General features: G+C 35.2%; 1 protein-coding gene across 1 annotated transcript in view; it reads right to left on the bottom strand.

The window, feature by feature from the left end:
- The window catches only part of LOC150081532 (midasin), a 1,449,634-nt gene that overhangs the window by 841,096 nt on the left and 589,512 nt on the right, over positions 1 to 19,026 (bottom strand). Inside the window, exon 41 of the mRNA XM_090380238.1 lies at positions 14,363 to 14,491. Within this exon, the coding sequence (XP_090236364.1) occupies positions 14,363 to 14,491 (129 nt within the window). The remainder of the gene's footprint in view (positions 1 to 14,362; positions 14,492 to 19,026) is intronic.

The following is a 19,026-nucleotide window of genomic DNA, read 5'->3' on the forward strand; positions in this document are numbered from 1 at the left end:
CCCATATGCTCCAATTCCATGCTTATGGAATTGGAGTCTCAGCATTTTTCCACAACCAGGTTCAAGGAAGCTTACCCTGTCTCTGTTGCTTTTGACTTGGGAAGAGGGAAGACTTATTTTCTACAAGAAGTCAGCACATTTAGTTACTCTGGGATCTTTAGGCCACAGTCTTGCAAATTCATATGCAAAAAAAAAAAAAAAAAAAGTCTATCCAACTGTTTTGCTGAAAATTTAAAATTCCAAACCAAATAACTACTTAAGCTCACATGTATCAAGAGCAACCATGTACCTTGGGGCAAAAAGCCTCACTATGCTTAGATTTCTCTTTTCAATAACTTATAACAGAGTTGAGCTTCATAAAGGATTTTCAAATCCTGAACAACTGAAACTCCCCCCCCCCCCCCGCCACATACACACTTAAGCCACTTGCCAATTTTGCTGCCTTCTTTTCTTTTTAATATAAAAGTAATCAGAGTTTATATTTTTCTGACACAAGCTAAAAAGGCAGAAAAGAAGCCAATAAAATTAACATTAACATCTTCTAAAGGTGCACGAACTGCTTTTTTTATAAATGCTACTATTGAGACTGTTTTTGGACTAAAATCTAAATGTTGGCCCTTATACACATCTCTCAAAAGCACCAATAAGCAGTCATGTATTTCTTGGTGCTTGTATTTCTAGGTCCATCCCTCAAATTAAGTTGTGTAAATAATTGTAAAAAATATTTTGCACAAAAACTAAAAGTAGCATCCACTAATAATTCTTCACATTTGTGTAACTGTCCCAAATTAACCTCACAGGAAAACAAAATATTTTTGTCTAGACTAGTGTTTCCCAAAGTGTGGTATGTGTACCCCCAGGTAAAGGGGTTTTAAAGGGAACATGAAAGAATTTTTTAATTTTACTTTATCATAGTTTTTCAGCTGCAGAAAACAATTCAATAAAAAATTTAGTCCAGTGGGTTCCACTTATAGGAATCAAACCTTGAAAACCGGAACCCTTTTTATATGTTGTACTGCTTAAAACTCTTCTCTTATTAGAATCACAAAGGATGATTGAGCTATATAATCCATGATTTTTGATGTCCCCCCCCCCCATTTTATTTTACTGGACCACACTCTTAGTGATCCAGTATATGCATATTACCTTTCTCTCTCTGTCTGTGTTGTTTACACACAGTGACTCAAGCAACATTTTACTGGACAGCTGTAAGAAGTAATCACTTGATATTTATGCCTCCACTTTCTGCGAATGAATGTTGTATGTACGAACAATAACTGGGTTAATTTTAGAATTCCAGTGACAGTAGTCTTTTACAAAAAAAAAAAAAAAAAAAAAAACTTGTTTTGTTAAATTTTGACAAATCCTTTATTATTTAGTGAATGTCGTAAGTTGCCATGTAAAATGTTTAAAAAAGTGCTTGTTATGTAACAATTTAAACTTTGTATAAATTTATACCTTTTAATACCATTTTCAATACTAAAATAATAATTATTAAAAATGCGCTTTCTTCATTAGCTAACAGCCATACTTTAATTTCAGACTGGCGCAAATCCACCATATATATATATATATATATACGCTGTACTGTCAGAATGTTTGTTAATTTTATAATTACTTCCATTCTTAAAATCAGTATTTCTATATGCAGTATATATGTATAATGTTTATTATATATTAATAAATGAATACCATGTACTGTATCGAATTTTCTCTAGTCCAGATGAAATAGTAATATTAAAACTACCCCCAAATTAACTTTGCCCAAGAAGGGTTATGCCGCTAAAACTAAACTCTCGAAAGGGTAAATTTGAGAAACACTGGTCTAGACCATTGATTAAAATGCTCACTTTTAATAGTACAGCTGCCGATATTTTGAAGTAAACAGCTAACTTCATCAGCACTTTTTAGAAGTGACTGTGTCTACTATTTCAAATGTGGTACCTATCAAATGAATAGACTATCTAATTTATTAGGATATTCTTTAATTGTCCAATTAATTATGTTGGAGGATCTGTCAGAAGGTTTTGCATTGCTCTCTTTTTGGCAGTACTACTTATTATTTGGCAGTTTAACTCTTTTCATGTTTATTTTGAAGATCATTACAAGTAATACTGCTTGCAGTACCAATATAAATAATAAACAGGCAAAGAAGTTTCTCCAATTTAAACTAAAATCTCTGAATTTTAAACATGACATTCCACAACAAGAAGTGTCATGGCATTGCCTATGCTTATAAGAGAACTGTATGTCTAATGATAACATAATTCCCAAATCTGCTTCTTTCCCTGTTTTTTTAATTCAATTCCACCACATATAGGTTATAATGGGATTGCACTTTCCCAAATGCAAGGCATTTTGCCCCATTAAAGCATAGCTGAGACCTCTCTTACCACTGAATATCCATAAAGCCTTATCTAAGTTGCATTGAAGAAGAAATGCTTGGCGCTGATCAGTTATTACTCTCCTGACCTTGACAGCATCTGCACATTTTGATGTTATACTCAGTATCTCTTTGTGTCAACGTTATTAAGAAAATCAGGACAACTGCAACCCCAGCACTGATCCATTTCTAACATTAAACCAAACTGAAGAATAACCATTAATCATAACTCTCTGCTTTCTACCCTACAGCCATAATGCAATACGTTTCAGCTTATACAGCAACCTGTTGTGCAGGATTGAGTCGAATCTGCCAAAACTTCTGACTTTCAAAAGCTGGAGATCAGGTAATTGTAATCAGGTGGATAAACAGGAGTTTTTTAAAATCTAAATTTAAGATTTAAAATCATAAATCTCATTTCTTAAAATCTAAATTAAATTAAATTCTTGAAGTTATAATACTTCATTGGATCATATCAGCACAAAAATCACCTATACAAATCAACAACGCTAGAACTGCACTAATGCTTTACCATATTATAAAACCGTAATGTTTCTTATGAATGTACTGCCATACTATTGATCAGTTCACTATCTAACAACCTGTTCATGATGTATTGTCTACAAAATTCTCTGTCATTGGTCTTTTATAATTGTTATTGACAAGGAAGGCAGGCTTTACTAACTTATTTAGAGGAGGGTGGTATTTTGGCTCATATTTGTAGACACTATTGGCAACATGAATCAGAAGAACTGTAATCCTACATATTTATTTGTTTTGAAAATAAATCTTTAATGATATTAGTGTTTAATAAATTTTGGTTCTTTTATTAATCTTTATTGCTTTCTAAATTGAGAAAGGGTATCAACTCTGAGCAGTATCATATGCACTGCACTGGAAATGGAAAACCTGCAGAAGCAAGATTTATTTTTTATTATTATTTTTTTATGGCTTACTGACCAATTATGGAAAACTATTCTCAGGTGTATATTACTGTCATAAATTAAAATGAACACAGTTTTATTACTTTTCTGTGAAAAGAATTTGGAGAAAAACCATGTTATGACAATGAGATGGAGAAGGCAGTCAAAAAGTGAGTCAAAAAGATATTCTCCATAATAAACCTGGAATATGTGTTGGCAGCTATGCAAACGCTTTGTTAAATCCAAATTAAATTTGCTGAAATTATTTCCTATATCCAGCTCACAAGTGACCTTGTCAAAACAGCTAAACTAGGTGGATTACACATGGTTTCCCCATTACAAGATGTTGCTCTGTCTCCTTCAGAATTCCAATTCTGTCTAAATGACCTGGTAGTGCACCCTTATCACTGCCTTCATGATTTTGCTTACCACTGAAATCAAACTGAGTGGTCAGTAGCTATCCTCTGCACTGTCTGGGCCACGTTTATGTATATTGGTGACACTCTGGCACTTCTCCAATCATCTAAGGCAGTGGTTTTCAACCGGGGTGCCTCAACAACATTCCGGGGGGGGGGGCACGTAATTTGGGTTTAAGTTACTTAAACTTATTATTATTTTTTAATTTATATGTTTATTTCATTTAAAAAAAAAACGTGTACAGTATCTTTTTAATTTTGTGGTGATCTATAATTGATGTTTACTTAGTACCTCTGTATAAAGAATAAAATTATATACTATATATAATTTGTATTATTAAATGTAATTTTTATAATTATATTATGTAATAAATATCATATAACATATATATATATATTTTTAATAACATGCGCGCGCACACACACACACACACACACACACACACACAGAGAATCGGATCTAAAGGCAGAAAATAGAGAGTAGGTGCCGCAAAATAAAATAAATTACATAGGGGTGCTGCTATTAAAAAAAGATTGAAAACCACTGATCTAAGGGAATCAATCTCGAGTCTAGTCAAAACCCCATAATTAACCTTAATGGTTCCACGCACTCTCTTGCCACGTCACTCAAAATTAATGGATATATGAAGTCAGTCAAAAAGATTAGATTCTCCACAATAAACCTGGAATATGTGTTGGCAGCTATGCAAATGCTTCGCTAAAATCCAAATTTGAGCTTTAGGCTCAAAATTTTTTCTAATAAATTTTCGAAGAGGGCAATCTGATTGCAGACAACAACAGTTGATGGATTTTTGGCTGCTGTAAAGGGATAAGTAGTTTTCATATTTTTACCATATTCTTTGTTAATTAACAATACTACGTTGTGTTCTACAAAGATACTAAATAGGTTTAGTAGCATTCGTCAGCATCTTTTTTAGAATTTAACTAGTGATTTTTGTAAGTTATGACTTACTGGTGTTGGCACCAATATTGTTGAACTAGCAGCCATGTTCTAGTTGATAAGAAATAGCATAAAGTATATATCTTAAACTGATAGCATAAGGTATAACATAAAACCAGGTAGTGTAATACGAAGCACTGTATGAGGAATCTGTTAGCTTAGTATAGTATTATCAATTAATCAAAAATATTTGTTAATCTTATTAAATTTCATTGTTAATTATTATTTAAATGGAAATCATGATCCAGACTAGAGCTGCAAAGCAACATTCACAGACTAGCGAGAGTGCTGTGGCTCGGGGGAGAAACGAAGGGGGTGATTCACAGTCTCAAAAAATGTGCGAAATGTGAAATGCTTGCAGACTTTCTAAAACAGGACACGATCTAGCCAAGGAGAACGTCTTTGTGTATGCTAGGTGCCTAGAGTATCAAGAAATTAGGCCCCAACTCAGCATTCTGATGGGTGTCTATGAGAGTTTGAGGTGTAGGGTAAATGCCCTTGAAGAAATTAATATGAGGAGCCCATCAAACTCTCAGCTGCGGAGCTCAATGGCAGAGCTCACTTCTGTGCATCAGGCAACACTGAGGCAATCTCCAAGGCAGAATGCACTGGTCCCACAGGAACTAGTTATTGTTGGTGACTATTGTCAGGGAGACAGGGAATATACTATGCAAGAAGGATAGTTGAAACAGAACCAGGGTATGCCTACCAGGGGCAAAAGTTGATGTTGTAGAGCAGATATCATCTTTTAAGGTCACAAAAGGTGATATTATTGTATAGTGGGTTGAAAAAATGCTAGCTTGGGTGGGATACACAGACTAAAAGATTAACAGGGATTGCAGGTAAAGGCAAAAGTTATTCTTGCACTGCTTCTATTAGAATGAGCAGCAGCCTGGAAAGCAAAGTTATGGAGATTTCCAGGACTGCTGGAAGTCATTGTGGAACAAGTAAATACATGGGCTGTGTTAGAATAACTAAGAGTAGAAACAGGTCATGTATACTTACATGTACACCAATGCTAGGAGTATAGTTAATAAATTTGATGAGTTTGAAGTGCTGGTCAAGACACCAAAGGCAGATATTGTTGGGATTTCAGAGAAGTGGTGTCACACAGATATAAGCAGTGAAGAATTGGAATTTGGGGAGTACAATGAGTACAGAAAGAATAAATAGGACAGTAAGGAAGGAGACCCTCCTTCTGCTGTTAGTCCTATGCTGTTAGTTAAGAAACACACAAAATCTAAGGAAGTGCATTCAATCGACATTGATGGACAATGCAACGTTGAGTCAGTTTGGTGTGTGACATAAGCGCCTGGAAAGGGAAAATGAGTAGGTGTGTATTTTAGGCCTAATGAATCTGATGAGTATAATGAGTAATTTCGCAGAGATATAGAGTGGGCCAGTAAATCAGAATGTCTTATAAATGGGAGATTTTAATTTTCTAGAACTTGTGGGTATTGACTAGAACTTGTGGGTTGGTCACTTGTACACTAGCAAGACTTTTGTGAATTAATTGGATGACTGTTTTCTACAGCAGCATGTTCGAGGCGCAACTAGAGGGAGTAATACTCTTGATCTGATAATCAGCAGTGATTATTCATGCATTAAGAATTTGCAGATAAAGGAGCCACTGGGAGACAGTGATCACAATGTATTGATGTGGGATTTACTTAAGGATGTAACTACATAAAATCTGGGGTAAAGGGAAGGGCTTTTGCTTTTGTAAAGGTGACTACAGGGTCTCAGACAGTTTTTAAATTCAATACGGTGGGATAAACTAATAACGTTACCAGCAGTGAATTCTAAATGGGAAGCCTTCAGGGACTTAATCTTGGAGGCTACTAGGCTTTTCATACCAACTAAGAAATACTGTTCAGGGTTTAGGCCTAAATGGATATCAGATGAATTAATGAGGCTCGTGCCTGAGAAGAAAATTGCATGGGAGGTTTATAAATTATCAGGTGATGTGGCAGATATAAACTAGTCTGTAATCAAGTCACAAAGGAGGTTAGGCAGGCAAAGGTAGATTATGAGAAATTTTTGGCAAAGGGTGGAATGAAACACAGCAAAGAGTTCTTTACTTATGTAAACTCTAGAAGGAAAGGGATAAATCAGATTGGACCACTTAACATAGATGGTTCGACTTTGATGATCATGCTCAGGTAGCTGATAAACTGAATGAATATTTGCATCTACATTCACACATAAGGAGTTATTCGGTTGGGAGGGGGTGGCCAGAGGTGTATTAAACTTTGGCAGTGAGCTCAATGATTTCGTAACAACTGAGAGCAAAGTGGAGAAGAAATTGTTGAAGTGAAACATAAGGAAGGCACCTAAGGTGGAAGAGATCTATTGAGTTATATTAAAGAAGGCAGTAAAGGAAGAAGCCAAACTCTTAGCCATAAATATGAGAGATTCCTTGGACTCAGGGGAGGTCCCCATGGACTGGAGATGTGCAAATGTATCACCAGTTCACAAAAGGTGACACAAGTAACTATAGACCTGTTAGTTTAACTTGTGTTCCAGGGAAAATAATGGAGTCGCTGGTTAAAGAAGCATTGCAGGACCATCTAGACAAGACTGCAGTAATAGTTAAGACACAGCATGGGTTTGTTAAAGGGAGATCTTTTCTGAACAATTTGATTGGATACTATGATGTGGTCACAAAGGAACTGGATGAAAAAAATAATGTTGATATCATATACTTGAATTTCAGGAACGTTTTTTATACTGTTGCACATAGAAGACTGCTGTACAAATTGGAGCAGTATGGCATTAAGGGTAAGTTGCTACAATGGATAAAGGGTTGATTGAGTGGGAGACGACAGAGAGTGGTAATCAATGGACACTGTTCTTTGTGGACGAATGTTATTAGTGGAGTTTTCTAGGGTTCAGTGCTGGGCCCATTGTTGTTTTGTGTATTCATCAATGATATTGATGAAAGTACATCAGGCTTAACGTCCAAGTTTGCAGATGATACAAAGGTTGTCAGGGTTTTGTTAACGACAGTAAAGACAGTATGCTACCCCAACTGGATCTAGATAAATTTGGCAAATGGGTTGAGAAGTGGCAACTGAAGTTTAACACTGACAAATGCAAACAAAGTACTGCATATAGGTAGCATTAACCCAAGAGAAACGTACCAACTGTGTGGTGCTACACTCAGGGAAGTGGAGAGTGAAAAAGATCTGGGGGGTAATTCTGCCGTCAGATATGAAGTTTGCCGAGCAATGCAGACGAGCTGCCAGGGCAGGTCATGGAGTCTTGTTAATGATATATAGGAATTTTGCTAGTAGGGACAGGGAGGTGATTATCCCATTGTACAAGGCAATGGTCAGGCCAAACCTTGAGCACTGTGTACAGGTCTGGAGGCCTCATTTTAGGAAGGATGTAGAGTTGCTAGAACGAGTACAAAGAAGGGCAACAAGATTTGTGAGGGGAACAAAGGGGTGCTCTTACCAGGAAAGGATTAAGTTCTGAAAATTGCAATACCTGGAGAGTAGGCACATGCGAGGTGATCTCAATGAGGTGTATAAGGCCTTGAATGGGTTGAGCAAGCTGAATGCTGATGGGATTCCGCCTCTTGCTCAGATTAAGAACTTGAGGGGAACTCGATTTTAAAAGAAACATTTTCAAAAAATAACTTGACACTCACCGATTCAAATTGAGGAAAGACAGTTGTAGAATAGATGTGTGGAACAGACTTCTATTTCTTGTTGTGGAAGTTGATAGCATAAGTAAATTTAAGGCTGAGCTGGACAGGCATTTGGAATGAATGGAGGAGTGAAATGGGAGGTGGGTTTTTTTTTTTTTGCTGATGCTGTATAAGCTTGCTTTCTTGCATCGTATGCCTCTACTAATACTAATGCTAAATTATCTGAAATTTCAACATCACTAATTTCATGCTTTCCAGCTTCACTCGAAGAATTTCTGCTCATCACGAAGGGTCTCTCTTCTGGCCAATTATAATAATTCTTCAACTGCCATATTCTATTTAAATGGAAATACACTTGAAAAAAACTGTGATGTAATAATGTTGTTTCTTTTTAAAGTAGCTCATATAATGGATAAGGTTTACCATCCATTAGAAGAATGCATATGCTAACTCTGGCCAGGGCTATAGATCTATAAGGAAAATAGCAAATGGAGAACTGATAGTTCAGAAAGACTGATTTGTACTGCTTTGTACAGATTTGGGTAGTGATGCAGATACCATTTGTAACATTCTCATTGATGTACTAACATATCTGTGAACTTATAACCACTACTGCTCTCAATATGACGTGTAAAGCACGTTAGCATAACACTATACTGAGCAGTGTGCATTATATGTGTACAAGAGTGCATGCTTGCAAGCCTGCAACAAGCATGCTTGCTTGTTGTGTGGGCTCAAAACACCTAGAAGAACTCATCAGGAAAAGCCTAATCCTGCTAATTCAGATTGACTAAATGCAACCCTGACTGAAAGGCCTTTAACCTTTTCTGGGGTTTATGATCATCTCAAGTCCATTTCAGAGTACATTAGAAATCAATATGATCTATATACAGCATTATCATTTAAGGTTGCCACCACTAACCGTTACTGATTAATTAAATAGTAGTTATAGATGTCAATATTTAACAAAATACAAATAAGAATAATATTTGGAGTTAATAATTTAACTCCAGTTATTTATTACCTTTATTTATGTTCCTAAGTAATTGAAGGAAAAGTTTATAAAAGACTATAGCATGAAAATAAATTTTAAAATCAGAGAAGGTAATTATACCCATTAGCTATTGCTGTCCGATTTTGGCTTATGAAAGTGGAAATTCTCTGGAATTCAGATACAGAAGCTGATGGAATTGAATCAAGTAACATATAAACAGATGTGGAAGACAGTATTACATCAAAAAAGAGGTGACTTGTATTTTACAAATTTTTTATGATTTATTTTTTATTTTTTAAATTTATTTTAAATTCTGATTTGATATTTGAAATAATTTTACACTAGTACTAGGAAATTAAATAAAAATAAGAACAAATTACAATTTAAAAGCATTTATGTTCAAAGTTTTCATTTACTCTTCAAAATTTCACTAAGAAATTCACTGCTTATGGCTCAGTTATGCTCACCAAACCGATTTAGAAAAAAGTTAAGAACTGCTCCAGTTCATATAAATGAAGATTGACAAAGATTTGGTTGCATTTCTACTAGTATGGATCGATTGTAGTATACTTTGTATTGAAACAGATCAATCTTAATGGAAAACACTGGAAGGAAGGAAATGAATCACATTGGTCTACTAGATATGAATGGTTTACCCATCGATGAACCTGCTCAGGTTGCTGACAAACTGAATAAGTATTTTGCATCCACACTCACACATTAGGAATTTTTAGGGATGGCAACACCAGAAATGTATCAAATTCTAACATGGAGTTGAACAATTCTGTGATCTCTGAGAGGAAAGTGCAAGAGAAATTGTTGAAGATAAATATATAAAAGGCATCCGAGGCAGATGGGATTTATCCAATCATATTAAAGGATGCAGAAAACCTTTAGTTATAATTACGAGCGCATCCTCTGATTCAGGTGAAGGCCCCAATAAACTGGAGATATACTAATATATTCCTAATTTGCAAAGGGTGATCGAAGGTGACATAATTATAGACCTATTGACTTGACTTTTGTTCCAGGGATAATAATGGCATCACTGGATAAAGAAAAAATGCAGGACAACCTAGACAGAAATGCATTTATACTGTAGTCACAGTGTGAATTTTTTAAGGAGTGGTCTTGTCTGACAAATCTGATTGGATACAATGACACAGTGACAAAGGAACTCGATGCAAAACTAATCTTGACATCATATACTTAGATTTCAGAAAAGCTTTTGATACCATTGCACATAAAACACTGCTATACAAATTGGAGTGTGTAAAATTAAGGGCAAGTTACTGCTATGAATAAGGGGAAAGTTGAGTGGGAGAAGACAGAGTTATCAATGGACACTACAGTTGAATCCTCCAGTGTTCAGTAATAGTTGTTGATTTCAACATTTATTACTGATATTAATGAAGGCATATCAAGCTAATGTCTAAGTTTGATACAAACATTAGCAGATGATATAACATTAGTGCAGGGCAGTTAATTAGGTTATGCTACACTGCAACAAGATCTAGATAAATTAGGCAGCCGGGCTGAAAAGTAAAAATTGAAATTTAACATTGAGAAATGCAAGGTACTTAATATGATGACTATGACTTCATATGTAATCCCAGATTAACATACCAGCTGTATGGTATCACACTCAGGGCAGTGGACGATAAAAAAGATCTAGGGGTAATTGGGCAGCCAAATATGGAGTCCTCTAAGCAGTGCAGACATGCTGTCAGGACAGAGTGGGGGGTGGCTTCATTTATGATATACATGCATTTTGAAAGTAGGGATAAGGAGGTGATTACCCTGTTGTAAAAGCAATTGTTAGGCCACACCATGAGTACAGCATATATGTCTGGAAGCCACCTCATATGAAGACTGATGTGTATCTGTAGGAGTGGGTGCAGAAAAGAGCAACAAAATAAATGAGGGGAACAAAAGGGTGCTCTTATCTGGACACCTGGAGGGTAGCCTGGAAGGAAATCTGATTGAGATATTTAAGGCCATGAATGGATTGAGAAATGCAAGGAAGAACTGGACAAACTTAGAGGGGATGGTGGACAGGTGAAATAGGCAGTATGTGCATGTGTGTGTTTTTGCTGATGCTGTATAGCCTTGCTTTTTGCATCATTTGTCACTACTACTACTAAATTTGTCACTACTAATCATTTGTCAATACTAAAACCGCTAGGATTAAGTTTTTGATCTTGCTGAACTCTGCTCTTGTGTGTTCTAGCATTGATTCTAAAGAATGAAATAATACAATAGGTCTTTTTTTTTTTTTTTTTTTTTTGGTAGTTGTTGGCGCATCGGCTTCTGTGGCCATATTGCACCTCCCAAGGTTTTTGCAGTACTTTGATCCAAGCCCGAGGCGGGAATCGAACCCGCGACCTTTGGGTTGCCGGGCAGGTACTTTACCCACTCGGCTAGCCCGGTCGGCAACAATAGGTCACAGATTCTGAGCCTTCTGTGAGAATGGATGTTTGCTGAACTGTAAGCAATATTTTCAACATTATCAAATAAATTATGATATATTCCCATTTACTAACAGTGGGCTACTGTTTTTGGAAATAAACTGATCACATAATTTATTTGTTTAATCTGTAAACTATATTCACAGCGAGAAAGCTTTATCACTTATATCTTTCACTCTTCCCCCCTATTTTCCCTGTGTGAAAGAGAATTAAATGAGAGTTGGGGACTCTACATTCTTAGATGAATTTGATCCTGTAATCAAAAAACAGCAATCATATGCTAACTCATTAATCAATGAAGTAATTAATTTTACATTTTACAATTTATTACAAATTGTAATAAGTCAGCTACTTTATAATATTAAAGTAGCTGACTTATGAAACCCTTGGCCAAAAGCAGGTAATTTTGCAATTAAAATTAATTTTACTTCAGTTATTGTCCTACATTCAATTAATAATGAATAAATTTCTTTAACTGATATGTTTCAGTAGATCCAAAAATCAAGATTACGATGCTGGAAAAACTGAACAGTCAAGCTTTGATAATGCATAATAACACTGATATAAAACCAAGAAATGTTATTTTAAACAGTAAAAAAAAATTTTCACACTGGTTGAGGGGATGGCAAGAAATCCAAAAAGTAGTGTGCATTTTTATGGAATTTACCTCCTAAAAGTTATTTTTTTTTTTAAATTAGTTCATTTACAATTTACTATGATATAAAACTTGCTCACTGTTAAAAATAAATAAAGGAATTTGATTATAAATCAATTTCAAAACACCTAAATACTACTGATCACTCATTAATTTCCAATAATTAAATACACTCAGCTTTAAAAAAAAAAAAAAATTACTAATACTATTTGTCAAAAAATGTGAAATTTGATTAATATTAACGTATGAAATATCAAAGCAAAATAATAAAGAGTTCTAGTAAAAATGCCTTGTTTAATTAAATAAAATTTCAAAAATTTATTTAATATAAATAAATAAGGAATTATTACAACCATAACATTAATTTGTCTTAATATTTCATAATAATATTCACTGAGGTTAATTTATTACATAAGACCAAGTCTAAATAAAACAAGATTTTTTTATACCAGTAGGTGGTACTTTATTTTTCAAAAAAATACACGCAGCAGTTTAAGCACTTATCTCATCTCTACACCACAATTTTGATACCCTGCTCGTTAAGTGCTTTCAGTTGTTGTTGGCACCATTTCAGGGCTTAACTCCACCAGACATATGGAATCAACATCCTGAAAGATCAATTTTCATCTTCCAAAATCATGGATGGTTGTATAAGCAGACCAATGACTGATATCCAACTCCCCTGGCTACATTAGCAATATCAGCCTTCACAACAAAGGTACCCTGATGTTAATAGTCTGCCAAGACAAATTTTCTTGTGAAAACTGTGTATTTATTCTGGGTAAGGTTCAACATCCAGAATTTTCTTCCTTCATAGTAACTACTTGTCCATTTATACACTTGTGGGTAGGACACACATTTACCATTGTACACTTTTTCCATATACAGATGAATTTCTGCTAGAAAGACGTCCTAAAAAAAAGTTTAATAATAATATTGCACTGTATCAGTTATGATGTACCTTTCACTATGAATGCCATAATGTCTCTTCTACTGCCGTGTATCACTTCCCACACAAAAAGTAGAGTGAATGTATTCTACTGGTTAGAAAAATTAGTATCAACCCCTAACTTTAACCATGATGGAATATAATTTAAATTAAGACAACTAAAATCTTGTTTATTTGATTCACCCTTGAAGAATTTTAAATTGAACACCCAATTATACAGTACCTAGTTATACACTGAAAGAAGTGAATCACCAGAGTTAAAGTACATGAGGAGGCAATTAAATTAATACCAACAGCAAACAGTCATAAATATAAATCATAAACTCTTAAAATAAATTCAGAATTTAACTGCAATTTGCAACTTTTGCAACCAATACTAAGCATATTCAGACAGTGATCATCATTATTTTTCAGTGTGTGCCAAAATTGTAATGATTTTGTTCGGGCATTTTCAACGTAAATGATATCTTTAAATCTATGCTCCTTGCTTCTGTATACAGAATAGCTCACAAACTTTCTGCTGTGTATGGCAGCCTTGTTGTTTGTTTGTTATTTGGTTTTTAAGAGCATTAGCAGCTAAGGCCATATTGCTCCGGGGGGGGGGAGATATGTGGTGGTCATTCCCTGACCTTTTTGCATCCTCCGTATTTGATGGGCACGGGCTCGAACCCCGGTCTAATCAAGAAGCATGTGCTATGCACTGCTGCTCCTGCCCACCGAGGCGTATGTACGGCAGCTTTCATTTTCTGCTCACACTGAAGCAAGGAAACTACAGTGAAAAGTATAGAACAGGTTTTTTTTTACTGACAAAATTCTACCTTATAATAAAAATTATGCAATCACTATTTCTGAACATTGCCTGATGAGCACTGTATGTATTGTATAAATGTTTAACACTCAGAATGGAAATCGGAATAACTGATCCTAGCACAGTATATTAATAAAATCCAAATCTTACTTGCTCAAATCCTCCTAAAAGTTCGGTAGTATCCATATCAGAATTGACAGTTAGAACATCAAGATGACGTCCAGCTACTGCAGCCAAAAAGTGAATCAACGAAGTTTTTCCTACACCGGAAGGTCCAACCTATAGAAACAAAACAAAAGTTTTGCAGTGTAAAACAAATAAAAAGAAACAACTCTAATATCATTAGTGAAATTTGTGTTTTATGTATTCATGTTTTATTTTTCAAAATCAGTCACCCATGAAAGATTACATATTCAGTTTTTTGTTGAATGTTGTTATAAAAGTAACTGACTTAAGAATTCAAAATGATCAGTGATATTTCCTGAGGGAAATGTTCCAATTTAGTCTTCAATTCTATATCACATATCAAGATCAGTTGATAAAAATAAACAAAATCTGTGAGTGTGGTATGCTCAGTCCAAAAGCATCTGCTCAATGATTAGTGAAATGGTTTAGTTTAAATAAAAAGTTTTGCAGAAGAACATTATCTGAAGAGTTTAATTTATCTTTTTTTTATTTGCCTTGCTTAATCATATATTTGATCTATAAGTTGACTCATCTTTTTTCATCATCTTTCATATCGCATATTGCAGAAAAATCTACATTAAGAACCAATGTCAACTTTTTTAATTCAATTTCTTTTTCTTTTAAAAGTTTACAATATGGTATTTTATTAAACTGCACAGTAAGCTGTAATAAAAGGGTAAGTATACACAGCATTCCTAAATGTGACATCAATCCTGTTGTGCTACATGTGTACATGGGAGGCTTCAATTATGCAGCCCAGCTATTCCATGTTGCCTGTTTAGTACTGGACTGCATTGCAGTGCAAACTAGCTTGTCTGTAATGCATCAATATGGAAACATGCTATAAGAAATTGACAATCTTGAAAATTCATTTCTTGTTAAAATTGAAAAGTGAACCCAAAAAAAAAAAAAAAAAAAAAATACAAACAAAACAAATTCTGGGGTTTTATAAAATGAACAACAATATATATATATGTGCAGAATACTAGTGCAAACTCGTGTCTTTTAAGCATATAAGTGAAACTTTTTTTTTCATAAAAACCTCAAACCTATAGCACTTAGTACCATGCACAGGTTAAAAGTTGAGAAGATGAAAGGCGTTCAAACTGGATGTTTTTCAGTGTTCCATAAGTAAACTTATACATTAGATAATATTTTGTTGTTAGTTTCAGCAAAAAGCTGACAAACAAAAAAAGATGAGACCTAATATTCTTCACTGATTAAACGTGATATTGATGTATACAGTAAGTCCCCGACTTATGTAAACCCAAGTTATGTAAATTTTTTTTTTTTAGGATTGTAAAATTTAAAATAGTAGAAAAAAGAAAATAGCAATCAATAATGCTTGTCTACTGTTACTTATTTAAAGTAGTGCAATTCCTGGTATCTTGTGAAGGTAAACAACGCTTCTCTACTGTTACTTATTCTCAGTGGTGCCCACTGAATATAATAACAGTAGTCATCTCTAGTAGAGAAGCATTACTTATTTGAAGTAGTGCAATAACTGGTATCTTGTTGTGAAGGTAGTCACAATATGAGATATAATTAAAACGATGCCTTTATACTCCATCACAGTTTAATTTTATGGGTTAACTTTATGATCAGTTTTAAGTACAATAACTAGGGCTTACAATACAGAGATTCCAGAATCCTGGTCATTTTTTTCCCAGTATTGATACAAAAATACCAGTTTTTCGGTACTAATTTAAAAAATAATTATCCATGATTTATTCACATAAATGTTAAAAAATCGACAACAATAAATCATTAATACTGCTGAATTTGCAAATGAGGGATTATTATACACAGTACAAATGCAACGGAAACCTGAAAACATCACGAAACTGTAAGACATAAAAAGTAGAGTGTGTGTGTGGAAGTAAAGCACTTAAGGAATAACCAAAATCATCATTACGGAAATATTTCCACTAGTGGGAGTAGGCCTGTTGTTATTTGGTTTTAGGAGCATTACCAATTAAGGCCATATTGCTCAGGGGATATGCGGTGGTCATTCCCTGACTTTTCCGTATCCTCTGTATTTGGTGGCCACGAGCTCGAACCCCGGTCTAATCAAGAAGCATGTGCTACGCACTGCTGCTCCTGCCCACCTGGCTACGGAGGTGCAGAAGGGTTAAAATTAAAACCTTCTGAACAATAGTTTAATCCTTCTATTACACCACTACTCAAGGATGCTACACTTAGTGCATTTTGGGAAAGGGCGTCGGTATGGAGCAGTTCAAAGGTATTGCGAACAAGTGATCTTGAAGTAAAAGATGAAAGAGTTTCATTGTGTGGGGAAAATATTCTGTTTTTCCCACCAAAGGAAGAAGAGTGAGTTTAAACACTAACACCATGATTGGGTCAGGTTTAAATTAGATAGGGGGAGATACGTAAAAAAATAATATGTAAATACATGCAAGCCCCGATGGGGTTTTCACGTATTTATATATTATTTTTATACGTAAGCACATAAGCTTGCATTAAAATAGTACAAGGGGCGATTCTTACTTGCAATCAATTCAATAAATAAAGAGCTCACACCAAAAGAGGGGTTTGTGGTTGTTGTTCGAAGGGATTACAGACTTCCAGTGGTAGTTCTGAGTTCAGTTCGGGTTTGGGAGTGTCCAGCAGTGAAGGGTTGCACCAGGCATGTTCCTGTGCTAGCAGTTAATCTGGAAGTTGAATAACAAGGCAGTCAGATAGTGACCTGGCTTCTACTATAGACAATACAAGGTTGGTAGGGTTTTTTAAGGACACTACTGACGCTATGCTGCTGCTGCTGCAACAGGATCTGGAAAGGTTGAGTAGAAAAAAGGGGTGAGAGGTGGTAAATGAAGTTTAACGTTGATAAATGAAAAGTACTACATATGGGAAACTAACCCCAGAGCAACGTATCGGTACTGCACTGACAGTGGTAGAGAATGAAAAGGACCTGGGGGTAATTGTGCAGGCAGATATGAAGTTCTCTGAGCAGTGCAGATGGGCTGCAAGGGTAGCCTATGGTGTCTTGTCAATGATATATAGGAATTTTTCTAGCAGAGATAAGGAGGTGATTATTCCCTTGTAGTATAAGGCAATGGTCAGGCCACACCTTGAGTACTGTATACAGGTCTGGAGGCCTCATTTCAAGAAGGATGTAGAGCTGCTGGAACGAGTACAGAGAAGGGCAACAAGGTTAGTGAATGGAACAAAGAGGCTCTTACGAAGAAAGGCTTAAGTTTTGCAAATTACAGTGTCTGGAGACTAGGCACCGGCGATGTGATCTGATCTAATCTGATAGAGGTGTATAAAGCCTTGAATGGTTTGAGCATGCTCAATGCCGATGGGATTCTTCTTCTTGCTCAGAATAATCACCTGAGAGGGCATAAATTCAAATTGAGGAAAGACAGATGTAGGATAGATGTGCAGAAATTTGGCTTTAGCCAGCAGGTAGTTGGTTGGTTGGTGGAACAGACTTCCATCCTTTGTTGTGGAAGTTAATAGTCTATAGTCTAAATAAATTTAAGGCTGGGCTGGACAGGTATTTGGAACGAACGGAGGGGTGAAATGGGAGAGGTTTTTTTTTTTTTTTTTTTTTTTTTGCCTGATGTTGCATAAGCTCGCTTTCTTGCATCATATGCCTCTACTAATGCTAATCTCTCTAAAAGGTCTTTTTTATAATGGAAATTGCACTACCCTTTCATTGGTTATCATATTTTCCAGTTATAAGAATCAAATTTGAACGCTTTTGAGATATTTTTCTACAGCATGTTTCTGGAGGTCATGACCAAAAAACAATAAAAACAATTTGCACTTTCCAGTTTATTGGGCATTTCTGTTCATGCATCTAATTATAAATGGGTAGTAAACTCAATCTTACTGCATTTGCTATAATCCCAAGAACTGCAATTCTGTAGGTTTTTACGCTATTATGGTGAAATAGCGTAAAAACCTATTTCATAATAGCTATTATGGTGAAATGTGCTCCCCTTCACTGAAATCTTCAATCATATAAAAAACAAATTTCCAGAAACTTCTCTTCATTCCTATTTACGTATTACAATGATGAAGGGAAAGCGACCAAGGAAAACTGCAAGTGGTGGTAGTGCCAGGAAAGGAAACAAAATTCATTTAGAAATGAAGATGAAAATGATTAAGTATGAAGCAGGACAAAGTTTGTCATCTATTGCAAGCGAATTAGGTCTCGCTGCTTCAATGGTGAATACTATTTTGAAGGAGAGTGCACGTATAAAAGATCATGCCAAAGGACCAACGCACTTAAGATCAACAGTGATCACAAAACAGCATTCAGGTGCTATATTGAAGATGGAACAGCTCTTAATAATATGGATGGAAAATCAGATTCAGAAGCAAGTGCCCATGAGTCTAATGACCATTCAAGCAAAAGCACCAAGTGTTTATAAAGATATTAAGGATAAGTACCGCGAAAGCCAACCCAAGTTCGTGGCAAGCAACGACTGGTTTAATAGGTCCAAGCAGCGCGCTGGTTTCCACAATGTTAAAGTATGCGGTGAAGTCGGTGTGATGTTTTGGAAAAAATTATTGATGAAGGCAGCTATTCAATGCAACAAATTTTTGACGTTAATGAGACTGCTCTGTATTGGAAAAAAGAAAAAAAAAAAAAAAAG

This window comes from Mastigoproctus giganteus, chromosome 8 (assembly GCF_048544385.1).
Source record: "Mastigoproctus giganteus isolate SK-2022 chromosome 8, ASM4854438v1, whole genome shotgun sequence".
In the NCBI taxonomy this organism is placed as follows: Eukaryota; Metazoa; Arthropoda; class Arachnida; order Uropygi; family Thelyphonidae; genus Mastigoproctus; species Mastigoproctus giganteus.